Below are 24,923 nucleotides of genomic sequence, written 5' to 3'. Positions count from 1 at the left end.
TATCTACTAAAATCGTTTCAAAAACTATATTCACTTTTTTCAAGCACATTATTAATGAAAAAAAATTACTAAATTTAATGTGACGTGAAATGTCTTAATATTTATAACAAATTTAATTGGACTAACAATGATAATGGATTAAACGGACAAATATGAATCTGGTAGCAGACGAATCATATGTAGTTTATCAGTTCTTCAAATTATTCAGCTGGAACAGATATTATATACCCTCTTTGGTAAAAAAGTAATATAATTAAATAATTCGATCCTTCGTATACTTCCTTCCCTCGGCAAGAGCAGATAACAAAGCTTATACCTCAAACTCCACTGAACCGCCTTGATTCACCTACAACTTCCCGGTCTTCATTTATAAAAAGACTGAAGCAGTTCAGCTCTTGAATTTAAAATGGAATTGAATACATAGACCTGCGAAATACAGTTCCTCCTAGCCGGAAATTTAGACTTAATTCATAGGATCGTTAAATTTCGTACTCAACCGCTCTCTAAAGTTAAAATAACCACATATATATATATATATATATATATATATATATATATAATGTAATATGCAGCAATGCTTAAATAACCTTACACATGCAATTTCATAACTAAAGTTCATAACGATAAGAGAAGTGAAACCTCAAAACTTATACGCTTAGCTTAATTGAATTCCACATATTTTGAACAACATTGAACAACGTGAATATTTTATTTTCTTGTAATAAAACTACAATATCGTATGAACTTTCATTTTGACAACTCGAAATGCTTGAATTAGTATTTAAATATTTATATCATTTCAAATGTCTAATTAAAATTAATTTTCTCGCTCAACTTTGAATATACCTAACTTATTCATAACATTATTGAATATTTTCAAAATTATCCAAACAAGATGTTGAAGTGATAGTTATAATCATGTTACTTCAAACATAATCTTGAAGCTAATGACAATCAGAAATAACAATATTTCATTTTGTTTTAATTAAATTCTACTATATTGACTATAAGAATATTAAAAATGCAGTCTTATTATATTTAGCTAAAATTATATTTAGGTAAAAATCAATATATTAATAAAGATAAAATTCATCGATAATATAATTACTAAATTATATAAATAGTAATTCTTTCTAAAAATTTGAACTTCTCATTAGCTTTTCCAAAGTATAAATACTTGGACGGAATGTAAAATACTAATCAGATTCAATTTAATAGATTCGATTCAACCAAATCTATCACATAATTATTGCCAATTATTTTCGAAAACATTTATTAGAAATAATAAGCCAAGAGTTTATTTAATTAATAGAATATTAATAAACTCGATTACATGTATTTATTACAGAATAAAATTTTTTATTACAAAATAAAAAATAATTATAATTATTTCATTTTCTATTTTGAAAATAGATGAAAGTAACATTGCTTTTTGGCATTATACAATAAATAACAATAAATAAATATTAACAAACAAAAAATTTATATATGTTATTGTAATTATTATACATTACGTATAAAATTATTAAAATTTATAATAAATTAAATTTTATAATAAATTTTTTATCAATGTAGACATAAATTTATTTAAATTATTATTAAAATTATAGATAATCAGTCAGACAAAATTAAATAAGATATTTTGCAAAATTATAGTTCCATAGTACATTAAATGTGTGAATAAAACAATATTAGATAAAATATTCTAATAATGCGAATTCGATAAAAAAAAAAACTTCTAATGAAAGAATTTAAACGTTCCATACATTCATTAATCTTTGCAGATATACAATTATTTAATGCAATTATTTAAAATTTTTTTTACAATATTTCCATATTATTGTATATTCAATATCTGAAACGGTATATAATGTTTTGAATAAATAATATACGAACATTGTAATAAATAAGGTATTCGCATTAATAATATATTACAAATATTGCACATATATTTTGCATAATATATAATAAAAAGTTCATAAACTATTATACATTTCGTAATAAAAGTATTGAAAAATATAAAAAATTCAATCATTTTTTAAATTTAAATACCAAATTATGCATGAATAAATAATTCAATCGTTATTTCAATATTATTATTATAAAACAGCTATACGTTATAGATTAATATGTAAATTTTTGTGTTTATTTATATAATTATATTATATCAACAACAAAAAGTAATAATAAAATACGATAAAAAATTATTTATAATACTGGAGTGTTTCGTTTATGTGCTTTAAATTAAATAAAAGTTGAAGATCAAAAATAAAATATTTTATCATGTTTAAATAAGATTTATTAAAATAATATAGTAGCATACTATAGTATTTGATGATAAAAATACTATTAAAAATAACCAATACATATATGAAATCTATAATCATAAATAACGTAACAAAACCACAGTCGATCATATCTGATAAAGTTTGGTAAAAATTCTATTTTGGAACAATTACTGGCATATTGATAAGTAAAAAACTCTATTATCCGATTATATGAATATAGACGTTGTATTAGAAAATATTATTTTTAACAATAGTAAAGTTTACTTCGTTAAGATTATTTCGTATTATAATAGTTAAATAATTCTAATAATTATAAGTTAAAAAATTATTGTAAATACTTTATCCACTGCTCGTTCAATTAAGTCTAATTGAATTTAATCAAATTTAAGGAAAAGTTAATAAATTACTAAATTATAAAATTTAGACCATTTTTTATGAAATAAATAATTTTAAATAAATAAATATATATATATATATATATATATATATATATATAATTTCCATTTTTCACACTTCTCCTCAATAAATAATTCAATAGAGATAATAATTACTAAGATAGACATAATTATTAATAATATTAAAATATGAGTTTTGCTAGAAAGTGTTTTTTAATAGAAGCATTTAATTATTCTATTAACTGAATCTGTTGTATAAATATACATAAACAATCCTGTTGTAATATCATACTATAAAAAATATCTTTGCTTATATTATGGTATAATTCTCAAAACCATGTACTTTATACCGATGTTTATTATTCACTAAAAACGTATTTATAAATTTGAAAAAAATCATGAAAATCTATGAATTTATAAAAATATATATATATATATATATAATTGTGTATTCGATAATTACATTATTAATCTTTCGTGCTAATCTCTTGATTAATAAATGACAGAGATTATTTTCCCAGCAACTAAATGTCCCTCGAGTTTTCTTCATCCGATATATTACAAATATGAAAAATGATATGTGTAATATTAGAGGCAAATTTGTCAATGCAACATTGCTACAATTATTCATTGGCTAGTTAATAACGCGTCCGCACAGCCCGTGAATATAAATTTTCTAAGAAGGAACGGCACAAATTACCAAGTGACTAATTGCATTATTCGTCACTGCAGGTTGGGAGCTACCACACCATCATTATCATTACCTCTGTTACCACCGGAGTAGGCAATCACGGAAACATGGGGATTCACATGTTAGGAGTGCTAGGACTTGTCGGATTTCACGCAGCCACGGTCGGTGTCGGCATCTGGGTTACCATGATTAAGAAAATAAAAGGCGGACAAAACGCAATGATACTGGCCAATCGGAGCATTGGACTTTTCCTTGGTATATTCTCACTCGTAGGTAACGTACTCAACAATTATTCACATACGTACTTATTATTTATGCTATTTGCGCTTTATTTTTGATTGCCGTAAAAGTCATGAAAATCTTTTATGCGGAATTGCGATAGATAATTTTGACATTAGCAAACATTGTCGAAGCAGTAATAAAAAATTATATTGAAAGAGGAGGTATGAAATCCTACTTCAAGTTTCTTTTTTACGTAAAAATGATTTCAAGGACTTGCTTATATTTCTTTTATACGTAATTATCGAAATAGATAAATAAAGAATTTACAAATGATTTGTATTTTTTATATTACTTGATGTAACTATGATTATAAAGATATTTGTTATTTTAATTTAATAATGAGGATATGTCAATAAATTAAAATAACACACACATGTATATATATATATATATACATATAAGTTTCAAATACATTTTATAGTTTTAACGTAATAAATATTTAGAGACTTAACAAATGATATTCTACTTAATTATTATTAAATTAATCTTACATTTATTATTGCATTGCATTTAAATCAAATGGTCAAATCATTTTTTTAAAAGCTCTTTTGTTTCATAACCTTAAATAATAGTCTAGATGTACTATTTATTTATATATTTTTATTTATAACAGAATTGAACAAATGTAATTATTTATAAAAAATTAATTTAAGGAATAATTTGAGTTTAGTAATATAAAAAATAGATTGAATTTTGAGATCGTTGTTTAGAAGTACAAAAAATAAAGAAATTATTTATATTAATTTTTATTACGACATAATTTTAAGAGAAGTACTTTGGAACGTATTCTGGGAATCTGAAACGTTTTTCATTTAAATTTCAAAATTTTTATAAAATTAAGCTTTTGTCAGTTCTTGAATAGCTTTAGTGATATAAGGGAAAATTTTTTTTAATTTTAAATGTTAATGAAAAATGAGCGATATTTCTGGAAAATAAAAAGTAATCAATGACTGAGATTGTCGATAACTCGTTTTAAAATGTGAAAATTTAAATAGACTTTATGATAATCTATTGTAATATGAATGTCAATTCCTTTGAGAAAAATGAAGAGGGACAAATTTATTTAAGTCTTTTCACCATAATTACTACAGATTGGTTTTTGAAGATTCGATTATCACAACCCTCAATTAAATATATAATAAAAACAAAATATTAATAAAATTCAATTGCGTAAACTATAGAAAATTTATTACAATTTTCTTAACTGTCAAGAGAATCAAAAGATTCTTATAAATCCTATAGACATCAGAGTTTAATTGGAATTAATTAAGAACGTTAGTGAATAATGCTTTCGTTGAATTATCGATGTAAATGTAAGAAGAACGGTACAGCAGGATATATAGTAAGAAATATAATTGTAAACATATTTTAAAACAATATTATTTATTGCACTTGTAATACAACGATGAACAAAAGGGAAAAAGAATTTTATGAAAAAAAAATTTAATGAATTATATATATGATATCTTGTATGCGAAATATTTTAAGAATAAATATTCTTAATTTAGCATTATAATGTTTTAACTAAAATTCTAAAACTTAATATTTTAATACTAATTTCATTTTGTTATTAAAAAAATCATTAAAAACTTTGATTGGACTGACTATATCTACATTATATTTATTTTTAATTGAAATTTGAGATAAAAAATTTTAAATAATTATAAAAATTGTTGCTTAAAATATAAATGAATTTTATAGAAAATCGAATATTATTTGTTACGCGTCTTTAGACATACGTTATCAAAGAATAATTTTGTCTGATCCAATGCAACATCTAATGCAATAGAAATGTTTTGTTATTTAACAATTTTAATGAAATAGGGAACTTATTATGTATTAAAAAAAATTGAAAATAACATTATATATACGTTATCTATCATCATGATAATAAAATATTCTTTTATGTAAGAACTCGTGTGCATTTGATAAAAATTAATTTAATTATTTATATATAAATGAAAAGTTAGTGATGACAAGATGTCGCGCGAAGAATCTGGCAGACTTTATAACACATTTAAATTGTAAAAAATTTTTATGCTAAAAGATACAGAATATAATTTGGAAAACTTTTGCTATTACTGCGATTAAATTAATTTGCGAAATATTTTGAACTTAAACTAACGCGGTTAATTAACTTCGGACATAATAAAAGAACGAAATTGAAAATTAAGAGAGAAAACATTTATTTTGCATAATTTTCATTTTATTTTAAAATTATAAAATGATAGCACATTCGTCATCATACATGAATTTAAAAGAGTCAATTAATTTATATAAGACATATATAAATTACTTTTTACTAGTTTAGTATGATTTATACGAGTTGTTAAGTAACGGGTGTTCAGAACTTAGTAACATTTAGTTTTCAAAATTCCTCTATAACAATTTAGTACAATTATTATTTTTTAAAATAGCTATTAATGTTTGTATATTTCATCAATGTTCAGAACAATTTTACAATACGAGTATATGAATTTCATAAACTAATCTAATAAATACATTATATTTATAAATAAATAAAAAAAAAATGTAAAAAGATGGTTAGGAAGAAATATTAACTAAAATAATAATATTAATCAAAATGTCAACAACAACAAAAAATTATTCCTCCATAAAAAAATCAAATAATCAAATGAAATGAGAACAACGAATGTAATGAATATTTCTGTAAAAATACATAATATTCATGTTTTAACACCATTTAACGATTTATTCATATTTATAATATAAAATACAATGTACAAAATTTTGCCCGTTACAATTACTAAAAAATCTTTGATAAAAATTTATGAAATCTTTGCACTATTAAAATATATTTTTTGTAATACTGGGCTATATATTGCGATAACTATTGATTTTTATATTTATTCCATTGTAACATGTATTATAATCGAAATAAATTGAAAACTATCACTACGAACAAGACGATGATATACAATAATACTTTTTATATGAATTCTATAGTTTTATAATAAATAAGTTTAAAAAAAAAAAAAAAAAAAAAAAAAAAAAAAAAAAGATAAAATATATAATTACAACAATTGAACAATTGTGTACAAAAATTAATTGACAAACTGACAGCAAACTAATATTTACACTAGACAAATATTTATATTCGAGTTCTATGTTTTTACACTACATAATCCAACAATTTATCAATGTGCAAAAAAAAGAGACATATTTTCGCAGCATTTAATACTTCTGAATTTATTTAACCAATATAACATAATTTTTCAATATAATAGTAATGAACAACCACATATTATTTTGAAAGATATAAGTTTTTTTAATAATTTTGCTTAAAAATCATTGGATTATTGTGTTATAATTTTACGAATGATAATTTAATGCATAAGTCAATATAAATATAATTACGAATGATCCTGTTTGTTAAAGTAATATCGTATCTTTATGCAAAAGATTGTTAAAATATTCATCAGAATTATAATTATATACTTTTAATTTCTCTAACAAAAATACTGTCTTTATAAAAAATTATGATCGAACGACGCTTTGTTCGACATTCGACAAATTTAGTGATAAAAGTGCATATGAAAAAATTCAATTTCACTAAACGAAATATCGCTTCATAAAAATTATTAACTACTGACGATGGATAATTTATCTTATTGAATTATCAATAAAAGCGTATTGAAATTGAGGCGTCTCATTTTGTTACAGGAACCTGCGTCGGTGACACCATACTCAATGGTACCGCGGACTCCATGTTTAGTAAGGGCCTGGCCTGGTGCCAAGTGCCCATTGGATATGGTCTCAGTCTACTTTTTGGTAAGCGTAAGAGTTCTCAACGCGCGCACTCCCATACATACATACGATGTAATGTGCGAACTAGATTTCTAGATTCCCGTTAGATTTCTGTTGAATTATGGAAATGAAAAGAATTGCGAAGCGAACATGCCTTTTTGTTAATATGTTTTTATCTTTTTTTCCATTATAATGACTTAGTATCACCAACTTGGCATGAAGTTTTGGCTCTGAAAAATTCATAAATTATTCTATTGCTTCGTCTCTAGATTAAAGTCTAAATCACCGAAGACATAATATCATCTGTGCCGAAGTATTTCATAAATATTTTTACACGAGTATTGATACGATTGCATTATTATAAGATTAATTGATATATTTATATTATTTGCTGATAATGTTTTATTCATAGAGATTTTTGGTTATTTACTTACCACCCTTAAAACTGAAATCAATATTTACGAGTATTAAAAGAAGAAGAAGCAGTCTTTAAAAATATTCCTATGTCGAAAACGGCTTTCCAGTAAAATAAATGGTTATATTATGGCGGTATATGTATTGAAAGCAATTGATATCAATTAGCAACTTACGACAAACTAATATTGATTAACAATATAATTTTAAGATTTACCATGAGTGTAAAATATGCAATTTATCAAAACTTGACCTATTTTGAAGTATAAATAATAATATTATAAAATAATAAGCATGATAATTTTATAAAAGTATAGTTTTTTTTTTTTTTTTTTTTTTTTTTTTTTTTTTTGACAAAATGAACAGACAAAATGCATTTATCGTTTATTTTGAAATTATTTTGTATTTCGTTATTTTGCATGCAAAAATTAATTTAAAACAAAAAAATCTGTTGATGAAAATGAAATTTTGAATTTTTTATGAAAAACATTCGCATTTTGTACGTAAAATTGAAAACATTCGTTGATGGCAAAACATATTTAATAACCTATCACCAATACTTTTTTAATCTAAAATAAAATAATTAAATGAAACACATAGAACGAAATATGCATGAATATATATATATATATATATATATATATATATATATATATATATATATATTTTAAATGTACACGGACATTGATGAAACGGCTATATGGTATAAGTTTGTCTTTGATTATAATTGACTTTAGGGTATCAATTCTTTATGAATATAAGAGTTTTATTTTCCATCGTGTTAATTTCGATCAATCGATACGTTAAATTTTAATATGTAGTTGAAAATAAAATTCATGAAATATTGAATCGTTCGACTATTTCTACAATAATTAAGCTATCTTATAGGATGCTATTTTATAAGATAACTTTCCAAATAAACTGATCGTTTATTTTACAGTTTTATTTTTATTTATATAACATTTATAATGGCAAGTATTTTCTATATTGCAATATGGATTATTTGAACGATATTCAGTCTACTAGGGAACAACCGACAGATATTGAAAAAAGTTATTTACATTTGATCACTTTAGTACTTCAATATAAAATATAAAATAAATATTTTAATCGGGCTTTTTAACAGATTTTGTCACATTTTTAGAACTATAATTATTAAATTCATAATTACAGTTGTATTTCGAAAAATCACTTTGAATAAAATAAACTTTGACTTAGAGATGAATAAAATTATTTTACAGCTTGGCATTTTTAAGGAAAAAATAGAAAGATTTAAAATTAAATTTTTGTTAATACAAAATTATTTAGTTGTGTATGTGATTTTAAATTATATATACGAAAAAAAAACAATTTGGCTTAAATTTGTCTAGTAATATATACATTCCGCATTAAATTTAATTAATTATATATATATATATATATATATATATATAAACTCACAATTTTATTAACATTTAATCCAATTAGTTTTATTTTTGTTACTTTAAATTTACAATAGATAATAATTTTATATGATTTGCTTTACTTATTTATTATTACGTTATTAATTCCATACACAATTAATAATTTAAAATGCATTAAACTGGTTAACTTACACAAAAGCTTAGTAGTATAAAAATATATTTATTATTTAGTTGTTTTTTAATTATTTATACAACCAAGAGTAATATAATTTTTCTAAATTTTCTATATCTTATATCTACGAACAATTTATTTATTTAATTCTTCTATGAAGTTTTTTTATATACCGATTAAATGATATAAACAGCTCGGAATATCAAATTTTCATATTTTCAATACATTTTTGTTATTTGTAAACATAAAATTTTATACAGAATTTATATAAAATGAATTCAAATTATTTATATTAACATTAAATTAAATTAATTCTAACCGTGAATGTATCTTAACTGCTTAATTAACTTATATCTAAGGGAATATAAAAACGTTTAAATATTATGAATTTTTATTATAATTATGAAGATATATAATATCGATGATTGGATTTCAAATCATAATATTCAATTTGAAATTCACATAATGAGCACATAAGTAAATTAAAATCACAATTACATGCCCAAAGAGACATTACGAAACATTGTTATTTGCATTATTCGATTTATAACGCTATCGATTTATTTAATCTTGTGTACATTTTTGTTTTAATCAATTCTGGATTACTAGAGTACAACTTATGTATCGCTCTACAGAAATTTAAATATTATAAACATTACATTACATATTATATCGCATTACATTTAGATAATATAATATATACCTAATATACTAATACATTATATATAATATGTATAACATTACATATAGAAAAATTAATGAATTAAAAAAAAAAAAGAAGCATTATTAGGAATTTAAATTGTGTAGAATTATAGTGTCATATGCTTCAATTTTAATATTATAGATAAGTGAGCAGTTTTTTTAACTGACATTAATGACAATTAATGACATTGTTCAATAAAGATCAATATTATTTGATTATCACAGTACCATAATATCATATTGACATAAAGTAGCCAATGCTGACTCTTAGTAATGGATCGTTTATCCTGTATTTATTATGAATTTATGCATTTAGAAAGCGAAGAGTAGTTGAATGTTTCGCCTTCCAATAACACATGTTCAATTATTAAAATTGTAAGTATTCAATTCGTTTAACGTGATATTCTAATCCGCCGCCTAGAGTGCATTATAATAATCAATTTTTTCGCCGTCAATGCATCGTCAAAAGAATCCGAGAATTACAATAAAAAGCCTAAAAGCGACGATATTAATAATTATCGATAAAATATCGATCACGGCCGGAAGGTCCGATTGAAAATCCCGGTCCTATAATCGTTAATCCGGCAGCGTTCACGAATGTTATGCTAGGAAAATAAAATAAATCAAGCTTAGCTCGGTCAGTAGCTCGAAACTAGTTACCGCCACCTACAATTAATGACTGCAAGCGCAGCGAAAATCAAATGACCAACAGGGCCGAACACGCTGTATGCGCAGGTGCTTTGCTATTCGCCAAGCCGATGAGGAAGGCCGAGTACGTGACGATGCTCGACCCTCTGCAGCATCACTACGGGGCCCGGGTCGGCGGCCTCATGTTCCTGCCCGCCTTCTGCGGTGACTTATTCCGGTGCGCGTCGCTGCTCAAGGCGCTGGGTCTTTCCCTCAGCATAGTCGCCGGCATCGAGCCCAGTCTCGGCGTTTGTTCTATGATTCTCGCTGCAGCCACGTGAGTACGAGGAGTATGAGCCTGGCCGACTCCTATTTATCGTCTGTCGTTTTTACAGAATCACGCCCACCGCCCGCATACGTTGTTCCGACCGCGTTTCCTCGATTCTTGAAGCGCCTGTTAAATGGCGGCAGTGCTTGCTTTGTATGGAAGCGGCATGGGCATGGGAGAGCTTTACAGATTTCGTTTTTATTTGCCGGGCAGATGCTACGTCAGCTCGGCAATAGCTTAGTTTCTATTTAGATATTAGAGCCGGTGCTTCGATTAGTAATTCGTTTTGCAAAAATCACGCGTTCAGGTAAAGACATGACATTTTGTTAGATCCGCGGTCGCTCAAGCACCGAAACGCCCGACATTGTGTGAAAAAATGAGGGGAAAAAATCGTTAATAAAAAATTGGATACTAGTTACGAGTAAGATTCACTGTCTTGTAATGTATGTAATGTAATTCAATAACTTACGATATTACGTTACGAAGTAAAAAAATTCTATATAAAAAAAATATATTTTTTATACAACTACGTATACGAGACAGAAATAGAGGAACAACATTCGCTAAAATTGTCATACATATGACATATGAAGAAACTTAATTCAATGTTATCGAGTTATTATATGACAAAAACGACTTTATTATAATGACAAAAACAAGGCTAAAACTTAATTGAAAATATCATTGTATAGTATAAGAATCAACACAAATGTAAATTTCAATACGTATAATCCGCAATATGAAATTAAAATTTTAAAAGTTTCATTTGCTTTTAATAATTGTTAGTAAAAACAACCCATTTAACAAAAATGCTCCTTTGCATATAATTATAGTTAAAATAATAATCAATTACATTTGAAATATTTTTCTAATTTCTGAATTTACTTTAAATAGAATTTGTGTGCATTATATTTATTGTCGAATGAATTCTATTGAAATCGACTTATTGCTTAATTTAAGGAAGGAATGAAATTTTATAGAACTTGTTAGGAATTGAACGGCACTCGTAGTCATAATGTTTAAAATAATAATTTACTAGCACAGGAATTTAACGTTTAAATAGTAGTGTTTTTAATTTTTTTTTTAATCAAATTTGACATTACAAATGCATTTCTGATAATTACCAAAGACAATCAAAATACAAATTACGAAAGAAAGTAAAAATGAAATTTAATGCAATAGTAAAAGTAAAACAAACGAACAAAAAAAAAAAAAAAAAATTAAGTAAATAAAAAGTTTTTTCAATAAAATAACAAAAATGAAAATTATTGAAATTATTTGCTTACGTGCATTAAGTACATTTTCCTTCAAACTTTACTTGTTCGAGTTGTTTATCCATATAAACAACTCTTTGCTTCGATAAAATAAAAAAGACTAAAAATCTGTTGCCGAACGATGCCGTAAACAGAATACTCGTTGATTACAGTGAGGTAAAACATTTTCGAGCTTGCAAACTTGTTAGAGAGCGACGAAAACTTTACTTCGCCTTCTGCTTGACAAATTTTTAAGCTTCGCGAGCACGCAAGGATCAGCAACTAACAAGCTTTAATTCTCGAATATCGTTATCGGAAGTTCGCGTCTTATATAACGTCGAAGTAAACTCGAATCCCATTGCGATGCATAAAGTTTTACCAAGTAAATGGGAATTTTAATCTGCCTTTGTCAATTTCCTGACTCTCGTTATGAGAGTGAATTCATCGCTATATCAACACGCCGTCAGATGTTTAATATTTTTTTATTATAATTCACGATTAATTCACGATAATAAAAGCATTAATATGCAAAGATTTATGTATATATATATATATATATATATATATATATATATATATATAGAGAGAGAGAGAGAGAGAGAGAGAGAGAAAACATCACCACAGGGGTAAAAAATTTTGTTAAATGCTTCAAAGTTGTATAAATTGTATGCTATCCTACTACACAACAATAAACTTTAATAAATAAATATTTTTAATTATAAATTGTTATATAAGCTTTTTAACATCTCAGATTTAATATTAAAATACAGCAAAATATCATAAATAGCTTTATGTTTGTAAGTCACTCGGAAGATACACGTTTTTCAAAAAACTTTAAGAGAAAATCTCGGAAAATATTGCTTTTGATGAGAAATTAAAATTAACTTTGTAAAATTAACATTTAGGATGCAGTATAAGAACGAGTACTCGTCTAAAGTCGAATATCTCACAATATTCCACGTCTCTCTAATAAATCTACAAATCTTAATATTTCACAGTCAAATTTCAAAGAATCGACATTTTAAGCCTTTCTCTCTCTCTCTCTCTCTCTCTCTCTCTCTCTCTCTCACCGTATTTCGAAATATTCTGGCATTGCCTACTTGGGTACTAAGTGGCGAATAGCAAAGAGGGGGAGAGCGGGGGCATTAAAAGCAAAACTACAAAATATCAGGAATGTACAATTTACAGGTACAAAATCTCTGGTGGCATGTATTCGATGGTTTGGACAGACGTTCTACAACTGGTTTGCGTAGCATTCGGCTTGTCAATTTCTACACCATACGCGGCCGTCCATCCGGCCGTCTCATTCGAAAGGAGCTCAGCATCCAAAAACTGGATGGGCGACATAAAGACGCACGACCTCGGCGAGTGGCTCGACACGATGCTCCTCGCCATTTTCGGACGCATACCTTGGCAGGTAAGCCATCGCTCGGCCATCCCATTTCCAAGTCTAATAATACGTCTGCGCCACTCTCTCACTCCATTTCCAAGTCTCGATTCTCTCAAAGTCTCTTAATTACATTGTTAAATGCATTATTTACAATGATATTTTACTCTCTGTCTATAAATATCTCTATGGCTTTCGCTGCTTTATTATTATCGTAAAGCAGGAGAATTCGACTCGAAGAATAGATAAATAAATAATTTCTACTATATTTTCATTATGATCGCCTCTATCGCATGTTCTTATCTATCTATCTATATACGATAAGAAAGGAATTCATAAAATTTCTACATAAAAACTATATGACAACTATGCTGGAATTTACGAACGTAAATAGTTTCATAATTATAATCTTATAAGTATACAAGTTGTTGACTCACTATTGTATTGCAATCTATAAGTTTTTAATAATAATAATAATAATAATAATAATAATAATAATAATAATAATAATAATAATAATAATAATAATAGTAATAGTAATAGTAATAGTAATAGTAATAGTAATAGTAATAGTAATAGTAATAGTAATAGTAATAGTAATAGTAATAGTAATAGTAATAGTAATAGTAATAGTAATAGTAATAGTAATAGTAATAGTAATAATAATAATGATAATAATAATAATAACTAAATGTGCTCCTAATCATGATAATAGAAAAGTATCATTTCCTTGAGACTATAAATTCATTATGAGTCTTTAAAAAAAACCTTTAAGAGTGCGTTTAATACAAAGAACGAGAGAGAGAGAGAGAGAGAGAGAGAGAGAGAGAGAGGCATATCGAAGAATGATAAAACGACTAACGCATAATACTAAAAGATTAAACTCAATGCCACAACAATCGGATAATTATGATAATTAAATACCCGGGATTATGGAATAATTGATTGAAATGCTAATCGAGAAGCGCGTATCTTAAAAGAGCGAGACGACCGGGACATGATACGGAGACTCCAACAGCTCCGGGGTATACGTTGACATAATCACGTGACCATGTTACAGGGCTACTTCCAAAGGATTCTGAGCATCAAGAGCGCAAATCAAGCGCGCACCCTCTCGATCGCCTCGATGTTCGGCTGCCTATCCCTAGCCGTGCCTTCGGCGATGATTGGCGCCGTCGCCCGAGCTACCGATTGGCCACTTATCGATACTTACAACAAAACCATGGGCCTGGACAATGGCAGTGCCGTGATGCCTCTCGTTCTCCGCTATCTCACTCCCCAGTGGGTTTCAGTCGCCGGTAAGCGAATCAAAGCCCGGCAAATCGTTGCAAATCATGCCGGACGATGCTCGTGCGGTCGATCGACCAACCTTTCGACGTGTCGGAACTCCGTGGGGTAGGAGGTGGGTGGATGGGCAGGCCCATTTTGAATTGGCTATGCGGATAATGGAGGGGAATAAACGAATAATCGATTGGCGCCTTGCGTTTCGGGCCCGCGAGTAACGGCATTCCATGGAATACCGCGTAGCTAAATTGGCCATTTATTGCCATTTATTGCCATTTATTGCCATTTATTGCCATTTATTGCCATTTATTGCCATTTATCGCCATTTATCGCCATAACTCTGCGCCTCTATCCATCTTTATATCTTTCGATATGGCATCTAATCGAGAAAAAGATAAATTTAAAAAATTAATAAATTCCTAATTAAATGAGAAACATTCCCTTGGGCGCTCGAAATTTTAATCGCGATTAAAGCTATGGAAAAGCGAAGCCATAGGGAAAGTAGAGAGTTTATGTTTGCTCGGCTGTGGATATGTAAAATCGTTGGTCGCGAGGTAGGCAGATACTGCATTCTTATTTTATTTTAAGCCACATTGATGAATAAACTAGCTGCATTGGGAAAAAATTCTTCGATTTGTTTATAAAAGGTCTAGTTGGCATCTCAGCCGGGGTCATGGCGTCAGCTGACACGAGCATCCTTGGAATAAGCTCCATGTTTTCGAGGAATGTTTATAAATTAACGTTAAGGCCAAAGGTAAATAATGCAACTCCTAACAACTAAAGCTCTATTTTTTATTCATTTTCTTCCAAAGCGCTTTAATGCTCCTACTATTGACCCTTAGAGTATTATTATCATTATCGTCATTATTATTATTATCTACGACGTATTTTCTATTAGCATAATTTGCGTAGTTTAATCCAAGACTTTTATTTGATTATAATTTCATATAATAAGACCTTATTTTATTGTAGCGTAATCATTTTTATAATCAATAGAAAAAAAAAAAAAAAAAAAAAAAAAAAATATTCGGTAAGAGGGTGAGAAGAAAGGAATTTTTTCTTCGCTCTTAGACACTTGAATCTCATCCTAGTTTATTAAATATCAATTTGAATTTTTCATTTTCTTTGTATTTTTTGTTTTTTGTTTTTCTCTTAATGCATGCATGTTTGAATAATATTTGTTTTTTTACGAAGTATTTTCTCTTAACCTTAGGCTACTGAAAGAGAATTGGATTGGATTCTTCGGATTTCAGTTGCAATAGTTTCTTTTCTTTCCGCAACAGTTGCTCTTAGTGTTAGCAGTGTTAACTATTTAGCGTAAGTAATTCACACAACACAAACATATAGAAAAACCGTAGTTAAAATTCTATCATTTAACTTAATTACAAAGCATTTTTGTTTTGTTTTGTTTTGTTTTGTTTTACGTTTCGTACAGAGTAGTATATACTTTTGCACCAATTTCAATTCCATTGTCGTAGTAAATTAAAAATTCCTCCCATTAAAATGTAGTGATAAAAATTCAGTTTGCACATTTTAATTTTGCAGTTATTTATGCTCCGATTTTATGTACGTGGTTTTATTTCCACAACTTCTTTCTGTTATCCACTGGCCCACGCTGGTTGACTCGTATGGGTGTATTGCTGGTTACATTGTCGGCACTGTCGTACGAATATCTGGTAAGTACATACACATTCGCGTTCGTACAAATCTATATTTCGTTTATAAATATGTCATATATATGAGAGAAAATAATAAAACTTACACATTACGGAATAATGGAAAACAAATGAGAATACCAACAGCACTAATGGATTTTGGTAATCAACATGGCTACACAATAAAATTAGTTTTATTCGATACATACCCTTACATGCTCTTGCACCATTGTCTTCTTCAAATTGTCATTCTCAACTTAACTAATAAAGAACATCAAATAACATCTAATAAAATAATTTTATTATTATTTTGTTAAATATCTTTACAAATTATACGTCCTAGAGAAACAGGCAACCTTGGTATTTCAATATTACGTTATACTTCATTTCACTTACATAAATATTAAATTTTTATCATTTTACAAACTGAAAGTGCTGCTGTTGTTATTTTTGTTATTTTATTGTTGTTGTTGTTGTTGTTGTTGTTGTTGTTGTTGTTGTTGTTGTTCTTTCTTTATTCTTTTCTGTAGGTGGCGAGAAGGACTTAGGCATACCAGCTTTCGTAGAGTATCCATTTTATGACTCGCGCACCCACACGCAAAAGTTTCCTTTCCGCAGCGCAGCGATGTTATCGGCCATTTTTGCTCAGCTTATCGTCAGCTTTTTCACGCGCAATCTTCTCGGCGGTGGATACCTTCCACGTTGCTGTGATATACTAAATGTCTATGCACCTGGCAATACGAAGAATCTAAATGGAGTAGTACAAAGCAGCTCGGGCGCCGCTTTAATCGATAACACTATGAATGTAAGCCTTTTCAGCACTTTTAATTGTTACTTCAGCCGTACCTTTCCTTTCTCCATCACAACTGACATGCTTTTCATTCCTTACACAAACTTCTGCTCTTCCTGTTTTCCTCTACCGCTTCTTTTATTTCGCCGATCGTTTTGTTTTTTAATTATCCTAAATGATGCTTAATTAAAACTGAACGATAAAAGCTGAAAGTTTATATTATTGAAATAAATATTAAAATGTTATAAGGAAATACACCGTTTAAGAATATCCCTCGTCCCCCTGGCCAAACCCCCCCCCCCTCGACCGCCACCAACCCCGAACTCCAATTGCCTAAAAAAAAATGTCTACTTAATGCAATATTCAAATGTTAATTTTAGGTAGTTAACGTTTTAAGTCTTATTTAACATTAAAGGCAAATATATCTGAAACTTGAAATAATTTAATTATCTTTAATGTACGATCATTTTAAAGCTTTACTCAATTCTCAATGTATATATATCTAAGGTATATTTGTACTTAAAGATTTTTAAGTAAAATGCGAATTTTCCAAAAATTTAAAAACTTATATTATTATTTTTTGCCACAAATATTAATAATCTCTTGATAATTTAATTATCAATACATCTATTTGATCTATTACATTGAAATGTTTCATTAAGTTAATTAATATTCTAAAAATTTTCAACATAAAGATATAAATCGATAATTTTAATTTTTATCTTTATTTTATACAATAATCAACTATCTTTAAAGAAATATTTTCTAATAATCTACATTGTCCTTTAATATTAAACATTTTTGCTTTTTATTAAAATGTTGCTCTTAAATATATAAAACAAATTTCTTATATTACACTCATTATATTGCCCATAATACTCCTGGCATACAATTTAACAACACAATATTGCATTTATTTATTAAAATAATATATTATTTATTTATTTAACTTTGCCATTGCATGTAAAATTCCATAGATACTCGATAGTTTCTTCTTTAAATTTGTCTCGAATAATTCTACCCACATTCTTTACACGAATAAAAATATTTCACTATGATATATTTGTTTTATTTAACAATCACCAAGTATTTTGTCCACTTTTCTTCCTTTATGTATTTGTAAAAGCTTGTAGAACATCATTTGTATACTTTTTATCTATCATTCCGGCATTCTTGATTTATGTATTTTATTTACACGCATCCATACCTCTTTTCCATTATACCTACGTTTCTTCCTATCTATTTACTTTTTTTCTACAAACAATATTTCACAAATTCCTAATTAAATTTTTAATCAGAGGCATCTCAACTTCCCGTACATTCATAAAAGGGAAATTTTTCTTTATAATGCCTGATTATTTTACCGCAACAATAATTTTCTTATTCCAGTAATGTGATATCAACCTAAAATAAATATCACCTTCTTGAAAAACAATTGATTTAATGAGAAATATCGATTATTATTTATGATAGATATTCATTTAAATAAAAATAATGAAAGCGTGATGATTGTAAGGGCAAATGTAACCTTACATAAATATTATTCGATTACTAATAGCTTCTACGGATTCTTATTCCCATCCATTTATTTACTTAAGGCCAACTCTCGCGAAATCTCAGGTAATACAATTACTTGACTATAAAGAAGCCAATTTGTACTGTAATATGCACAGGACGCTTCACCGGGTCACTTATCCGACGCACCGACACTTTCGAGTAACCGTACGGACTACGACGGGAGCAGCACCGACACCCAGCTTCAACAACACCAACCACCTCATCAACAACCGACCATACGATGTGACATGATAAACGTATTATGCGAACCGAAATCGCTAATTTGTAACAACTCGCACAAAATGAATCAGAATCTACAAGGACCGCAGAATCTACGGGAATCAATGAGTCCGAAGCAAACGGCGACGATAGCGAGTCGCCCGGGACAGGCCCTTCATCATCCAACGATTATTAACAATCCCGTGGCACCTGGACAAATTCTCGGTGTTAAGAATATGAATTTCACGTCTGGGCACATGACCGACTGTATAGGCCCACCTCCACCAAGAATATTGAGTCCCTCAACAGCCACGTCTATGAGTAAGGCCATTTTATTCGGCTAACCTCGTTTAATCAACCAAATGGAAATCTATCAAGAGCCTCGATATATTCTATAAAATTCAAATATAATTCTTAATGCAAAATTACTCATTGCCATAATCTTTCACTCGTTCAATGATTAATCGTAAATATATATTATTGAATATTCTTTAGACGGTACAATCATTTACACGTATATAAATATTAATTTATTATCCATTTATTTTCTGAAATTGTTCAAGAGCTTTAGAAATTTTTACAGCAAACCTATTAATAATCTGTCGAATAAATTTTAAATTTTATATTCTATTGAAATAAGTAGGTATGCCATATGCTAAAGTGCCAACCACCATCATTACTAATGGCAGACTCGAAGGTGAAAAAATTGGCGCAGATCGCAGTAACATGGAACTAAATCTGAATCTTACCGACGGATCCGCTATCATTAAAAAAAACATTAAAGGTGTCAAATTAATTGGCATGGAGGGAGGAACGTTAAGAAGAACATCTTTACAGGTTACATTGACTTCAATTATTATACACTTACTAGCTAAAAGTTTCATAGATAATTATAATAGAAAATTAGAAAATTATTATGTTTTAATTTATTATCTGTGACATACACATAGAATAGAGAAAAGCAGAGATTAATTTACATTTTTTTCTGTAAACAGCATAACGCATGATAATCATTCAGTTCAATAATTATTTATACAATATAATAATGCAATTTTTATTTATTGAGAATTTACATAGAAATAATAGTAGAGTTTATTGTGTAAAAATTAAAGAGTATTGTTCTATCTTTAAATAATTAGCAAAACACTCCAAATGACTAATTGACGCAATTACATCATAAAACAAAAAGTAATGGTATCATTAATTTTTTTAATTTTTTATCTATTCGCCACTTGACTGAAATCACTTATACTAAACAATTGTATTAACAGTTTGAAATATTCTGTAAATAACATTACGATAAAATGCTATCACATTCTGAGAAATCAAGTTCAAACGTGTACATTATCAATGCAATATTGGTTATTGTCGCGTATTCGTCAAAATGTAGGAAAATCGCAGGAAAATCAATAACAGACAATACTCAATGAAACTGACGGTTAATAATAGCAATTATTAGCTTCAAAATCTAATTCAAATTCCGAAAAATTCACCAAAAGATTCGTAATTTTAAAGGGAATCCTGATGTTTTTTTTTGTTTTTTTTTTTCTTCTAGGGAACCTTCTCACCCACACCGTCCGTAGAAATGGTAAATATATTCGACAGGAGGCAAAGCAGCAGCTCATTTGGTCCGAGCTCGTTGTCACCGATCCCTGGAGTCGAGGCTTGTAAAACCCACGGGACCGCGATCAGCGGTCAGGGCGGCAATGAGCATTGCCGAATCAAGCGTGGAATTGTCAGGCATCACAGGTTAGCGCTTAACATTTTTTTTTTTTTTTTTTTTTTTTTTTTTTTTTTTTTTTTTTTTTTTTTTTTTTTTTTTTTTTTTGACATTTATTGTACTTTTAACGGCGTTATGTATACAAGCTTGAATTATAAAACCACATCGATTAATTTTTAAATTCTCTTCGGTGAGAAACAGAGCAGAATTACAATTTGTACTATTAATATGCATTTCTCCTTGAATATTCTCTATAATTGGCTATTTCTGCGACACACTGGGCATCCCAAAAAAAAAAAAAAAAAAAAAAAAAAAAAAAAAAAAGAATACTCTTTAAACAAACAATTAGTCTCGATGCACAATCGGGCAAATTTATCCTTTAATCAACGAGCTCCCCTGACAAATACATCGGAGGAGTAATCGCTCGTCCCTGTGATCCCGCAGCTTCAACGACACGGGCGACCGGACCCTCACGACCCTCGCCCGTCAACCCAACTACCCGTCCATGCCACTACGTCCGGAGGACTGCCGCGTTAACCAGCGTAAGGATGGCCCCCAGCCGAAGAAAGCCTGCAGTCAGATAAACCGCTACCCCACGTCGATGGAGGAGAAGTGTCTGCTGGAGGCGGACGGCCGCGTAATGACCCTGCGCAGGGACAAGGGCTACAAGTCCAACCACCACGGAGCTCGTTACTCGGCCTGCGTCGACGAGAAAGGTAGTCTCGTCGGGCACCTCCTCGTCAGTCCCACCTATAGTATGTACAATTCGACGATAAAGGGCTGCAACTATTTCGTCGGCGACGACGAGGCCGTCAGTAGATTTTAATGGACGAGGGAATTGTAAAGGCCTGACTGATAAAATATCAGTCGCGCCGTCTCGAATAATCTCGAGTATCGTACTCTCTTCTAGCGCTTCCTCTCCTTTACGATTGTTTAACATTTTCTTTTATATCTATATATATATATATAAAAAAATCTTTTATCAAACTTCGTAAACGAGTCCGTTACTTTTCGTCCCACGAGACTTGATATAAATTCATTGAATGAGCCATCGAACAATGATCGCTCAACAACATTCAACGGATTTACGATTTCACTATCTAATAAAAAGTATTATTTTAGAAATAAAAGACTCTAAAATTTTATACTATGAAATTTTATACAATTTTTAAGGAGATTTGAAATAACGTTTTATTATATATCAAACGAATTTTAAGCATAATCTATGCACTAATTTTTAATTATCATTGTATAAAAAAAAATATACACAACTTGAAATCGATCAACTTTTAAAATACCAGACTTCCTATTACTTTATTCAATTTAATTAAAATTTAATTTCTCGTTTAAATAACTTTTTTAAATAGTGGAAACATAGAGCAGAATTCAAAAATTTCTTAATTACGTACAATTTTTTTCCCTCAATTTTCATGATTTTACAGAATCATAAATCAATAAAATACAGATAAGATAATTAACATAAAAGGTAATTATTATTTACAATTTATGTATTCGCATTATTATAAATTGTGATATTTCAAAGGTATTTTCTTTATATGATAAAAAAAAAATAGTTTTTACATCTTTATTTCTGTAAAGTATATTTACTCATTATTAGTACATTAACTCAAGTTATAATTGATAGATTACTGATATACTACTACAGAATTTATAATTGTCTTTCAAAATATCCAATGCAGTATACTTAATTAAATAGATTTTTTTTTTTTTTTTTTTAAATAATTATTGCATTTAAACGTTAAAATTGAATGCGAATCAATATGGACAATTGAAAAATAAAAATATGAAATCAGAGATATAATAAATAATAAAATATAACTATCCTTACGTTATTATTATTTGTAGAATTAATGAAAGAATCTAGATATATTGTCAATGTCTATATATATATATATATATATATATATATATATATATATATATTATATATGTATAATGTTATAATATCAGTACCTGCTTTAGATACTCAAAATTCGCGGATAATGGTTTAAAATAACCGGTCCATGCATAAGACATAAGGAGTTAATAATATAGTTTAAATGTTTCTATCTGCAAGCTTCCCCTCCCCCCTAATTAAGTAAAATCAACTTTTCGTAAATTTAAATAGATCTCAATTAATGCCTATTCATTTAAAAAAAAGCCTGTAATATATACAATGTTTATTTATGTGCATTACAGTCAAAGTATTATATCTAAATATATTAATTTTAATATTATTCCTACACGTTACATGTACATCTGTTTAATTCGTTAATTGAATACTGTAAATAGTATTTATTTATCATAAATTTAGCTACACAAGTTCATTTTCAAATTTCATAGCTATTCGATTTAAGTGAAAATTCCTAAATATTTTATAATAATCAAATTTTTTATAAGGTGAATAGAACATTAAATAGAAATTATTCGTGTAAATACTCTATAACCCAAGCACAGTATAAAATAATATCTTAACAAGTTTTTACATTGATGATCTCAATAAGTATGATGATGATAATATAATGACAGTAAACATAAAATGTCATGTTTACTTGTATTTTAAAAATTTATAAAGAGTGAGATATGCAATGTTATAACAGTAGAAAAACGTCCGATAATGTGCAAATTCATGATAATCTGTCGAAAAAAAAAAAACATATTTTTGCACTACTGTAGCTAATTAATTAACTACGTAATTAAAAATTATATTAAAAAACATAAGATAATAGATTAGACAATGAAATCTTTTTAAAATAATAAATTCTATAAAATAATAAAGTAACTGATTTTAAAATGTATATTAAAAATGAAAAATAAAAAAATATATAATTAAATTAAATTTATAGAGATGTCATTAAACATAAAATTTCAAATATACAATTGAAAATATAAACCAATATTTTTTGTTTAAAAAGAAACTTTAATATTAAAATTAAGAAAAATTTGACATATTAATTTTGATGATGCATTAATTCAAGTATTCTCATTTACATGAATATTCAATTCTTTTTTTTCTTTTAAATTATCTTAACATTATATTACATTGAAATATTTAACCGCCGTAAAAAATGAAGTAACATTATAAATTTCGCGTTTTATTGCTCTTGTGCGATTTTTCTCAATGCTCAATGTCTCAATGTATTGAAAATATATATATATATATATATATATATATATATATATATATATATATATATATATATACATATTAATTAAACTGTATAACTAAATGTAATGTAACAATTAGTTTTATTGATCTAAGTCGGATTGTAATCAAAATCTCAATCATTTGTGCGATGAAGCTGTTATGATTTCTGAAATTATTATATTTATGTAGCATCGAGATTTTATGTTCGAAAACAAAGATATTTTTTATTACCAAACTCTTATAATATTTATACTAATATTTTTGTTAATCACAAAATTATAAATATAAGTAAAAATAAACATTACAATTAATTTATTTATTTAATTGAAGAAAAATTTACTTAAATAATGTTTTTCGTTTTTCCGTTGTTTTCATATAAATTGAAACATTACTTTTTTATTTCATGTTTTAATTTTGTCCAATGTGTTATTTACTTATATTTATACTTCAAATTAGGAATAAATTGTATTTATTTATATAAAAACAAAGTGCCCGCAGTTATTTTTTATGATTGAATATTGATGCTTTAGAGCGTCAATATGTGACTGCTGCCAATTTATGAACTAAATACGTTTTACTAAATTTGTATAAAACCCACGTTCTTATGTATTATTACAAATAATGCTTTTCAAAAGAAAACAAAAAAAAAACAAAAAAAAAAAAAAACAAAAAAAAAGTGAAATTCTATACTTTTGTATAAAAAGTAAAAAAATAGAAAATCAAAGTGTACATCTTATACCTTTATCAGTATTATAAAGTAACATAGTCGTAAAGACCGAATTCTACTTCGCTTCTCCTCGGACGTGAAAATATATTAATCCATAAGTAATGTTAACATAC

At 27.6% G+C, this 24,923-nt stretch overlaps 1 protein-coding gene across 1 annotated transcript in view; it reads left to right on the top strand.

The window, feature by feature from the left end:
• Positions 1 to 21,810, top strand: part of LOC105363540 (high-affinity choline transporter 1) — a 39,363-nt gene extending 17,553 nt beyond the window's left edge. Inside the window, exons 2-14 of the mRNA XM_011501271.1 lie at positions 3,416 to 3,647; positions 7,341 to 7,448; positions 10,851 to 11,079; positions 13,512 to 13,740; positions 14,771 to 15,008; positions 15,642 to 15,748; positions 16,208 to 16,311; positions 16,540 to 16,670; positions 17,180 to 17,454; positions 19,113 to 19,536; positions 19,859 to 20,052; positions 20,771 to 20,964; positions 21,380 to 21,810. Of these exons, the coding sequence (XP_011499573.1) occupies positions 3,482 to 3,647; positions 7,341 to 7,448; positions 10,851 to 11,079; positions 13,512 to 13,740; positions 14,771 to 15,008; positions 15,642 to 15,748; positions 16,208 to 16,311; positions 16,540 to 16,670; positions 17,180 to 17,454; positions 19,113 to 19,536; positions 19,859 to 20,052; positions 20,771 to 20,964; positions 21,380 to 21,761 (2,781 nt within the window). The 5' untranslated portion in view covers positions 3,416 to 3,481 and the 3' untranslated portion in view covers positions 21,762 to 21,810. The remainder of the gene's footprint in view (positions 1 to 3,415; positions 3,648 to 7,340; positions 7,449 to 10,850; positions 11,080 to 13,511; positions 13,741 to 14,770; positions 15,009 to 15,641; positions 15,749 to 16,207; positions 16,312 to 16,539; positions 16,671 to 17,179; positions 17,455 to 19,112; positions 19,537 to 19,858; positions 20,053 to 20,770; positions 20,965 to 21,379) is intronic.
• The last annotated feature ends 3,113 nt before the right edge of the window (positions 21,811 to 24,923 follow it).

Source organism: Ceratosolen solmsi, unplaced genomic scaffold, assembly GCF_000503995.2.
Source record: "Ceratosolen solmsi marchali unplaced genomic scaffold, CerSol_1.0 scaffold57, whole genome shotgun sequence".
In the NCBI taxonomy this organism is placed as follows: Eukaryota; Metazoa; Arthropoda; class Insecta; order Hymenoptera; family Agaonidae; genus Ceratosolen; species Ceratosolen solmsi.
Note: the sequence above shows the minus strand (reverse complement) of the source record. Positions and strands in the feature narration are given on the sequence as shown.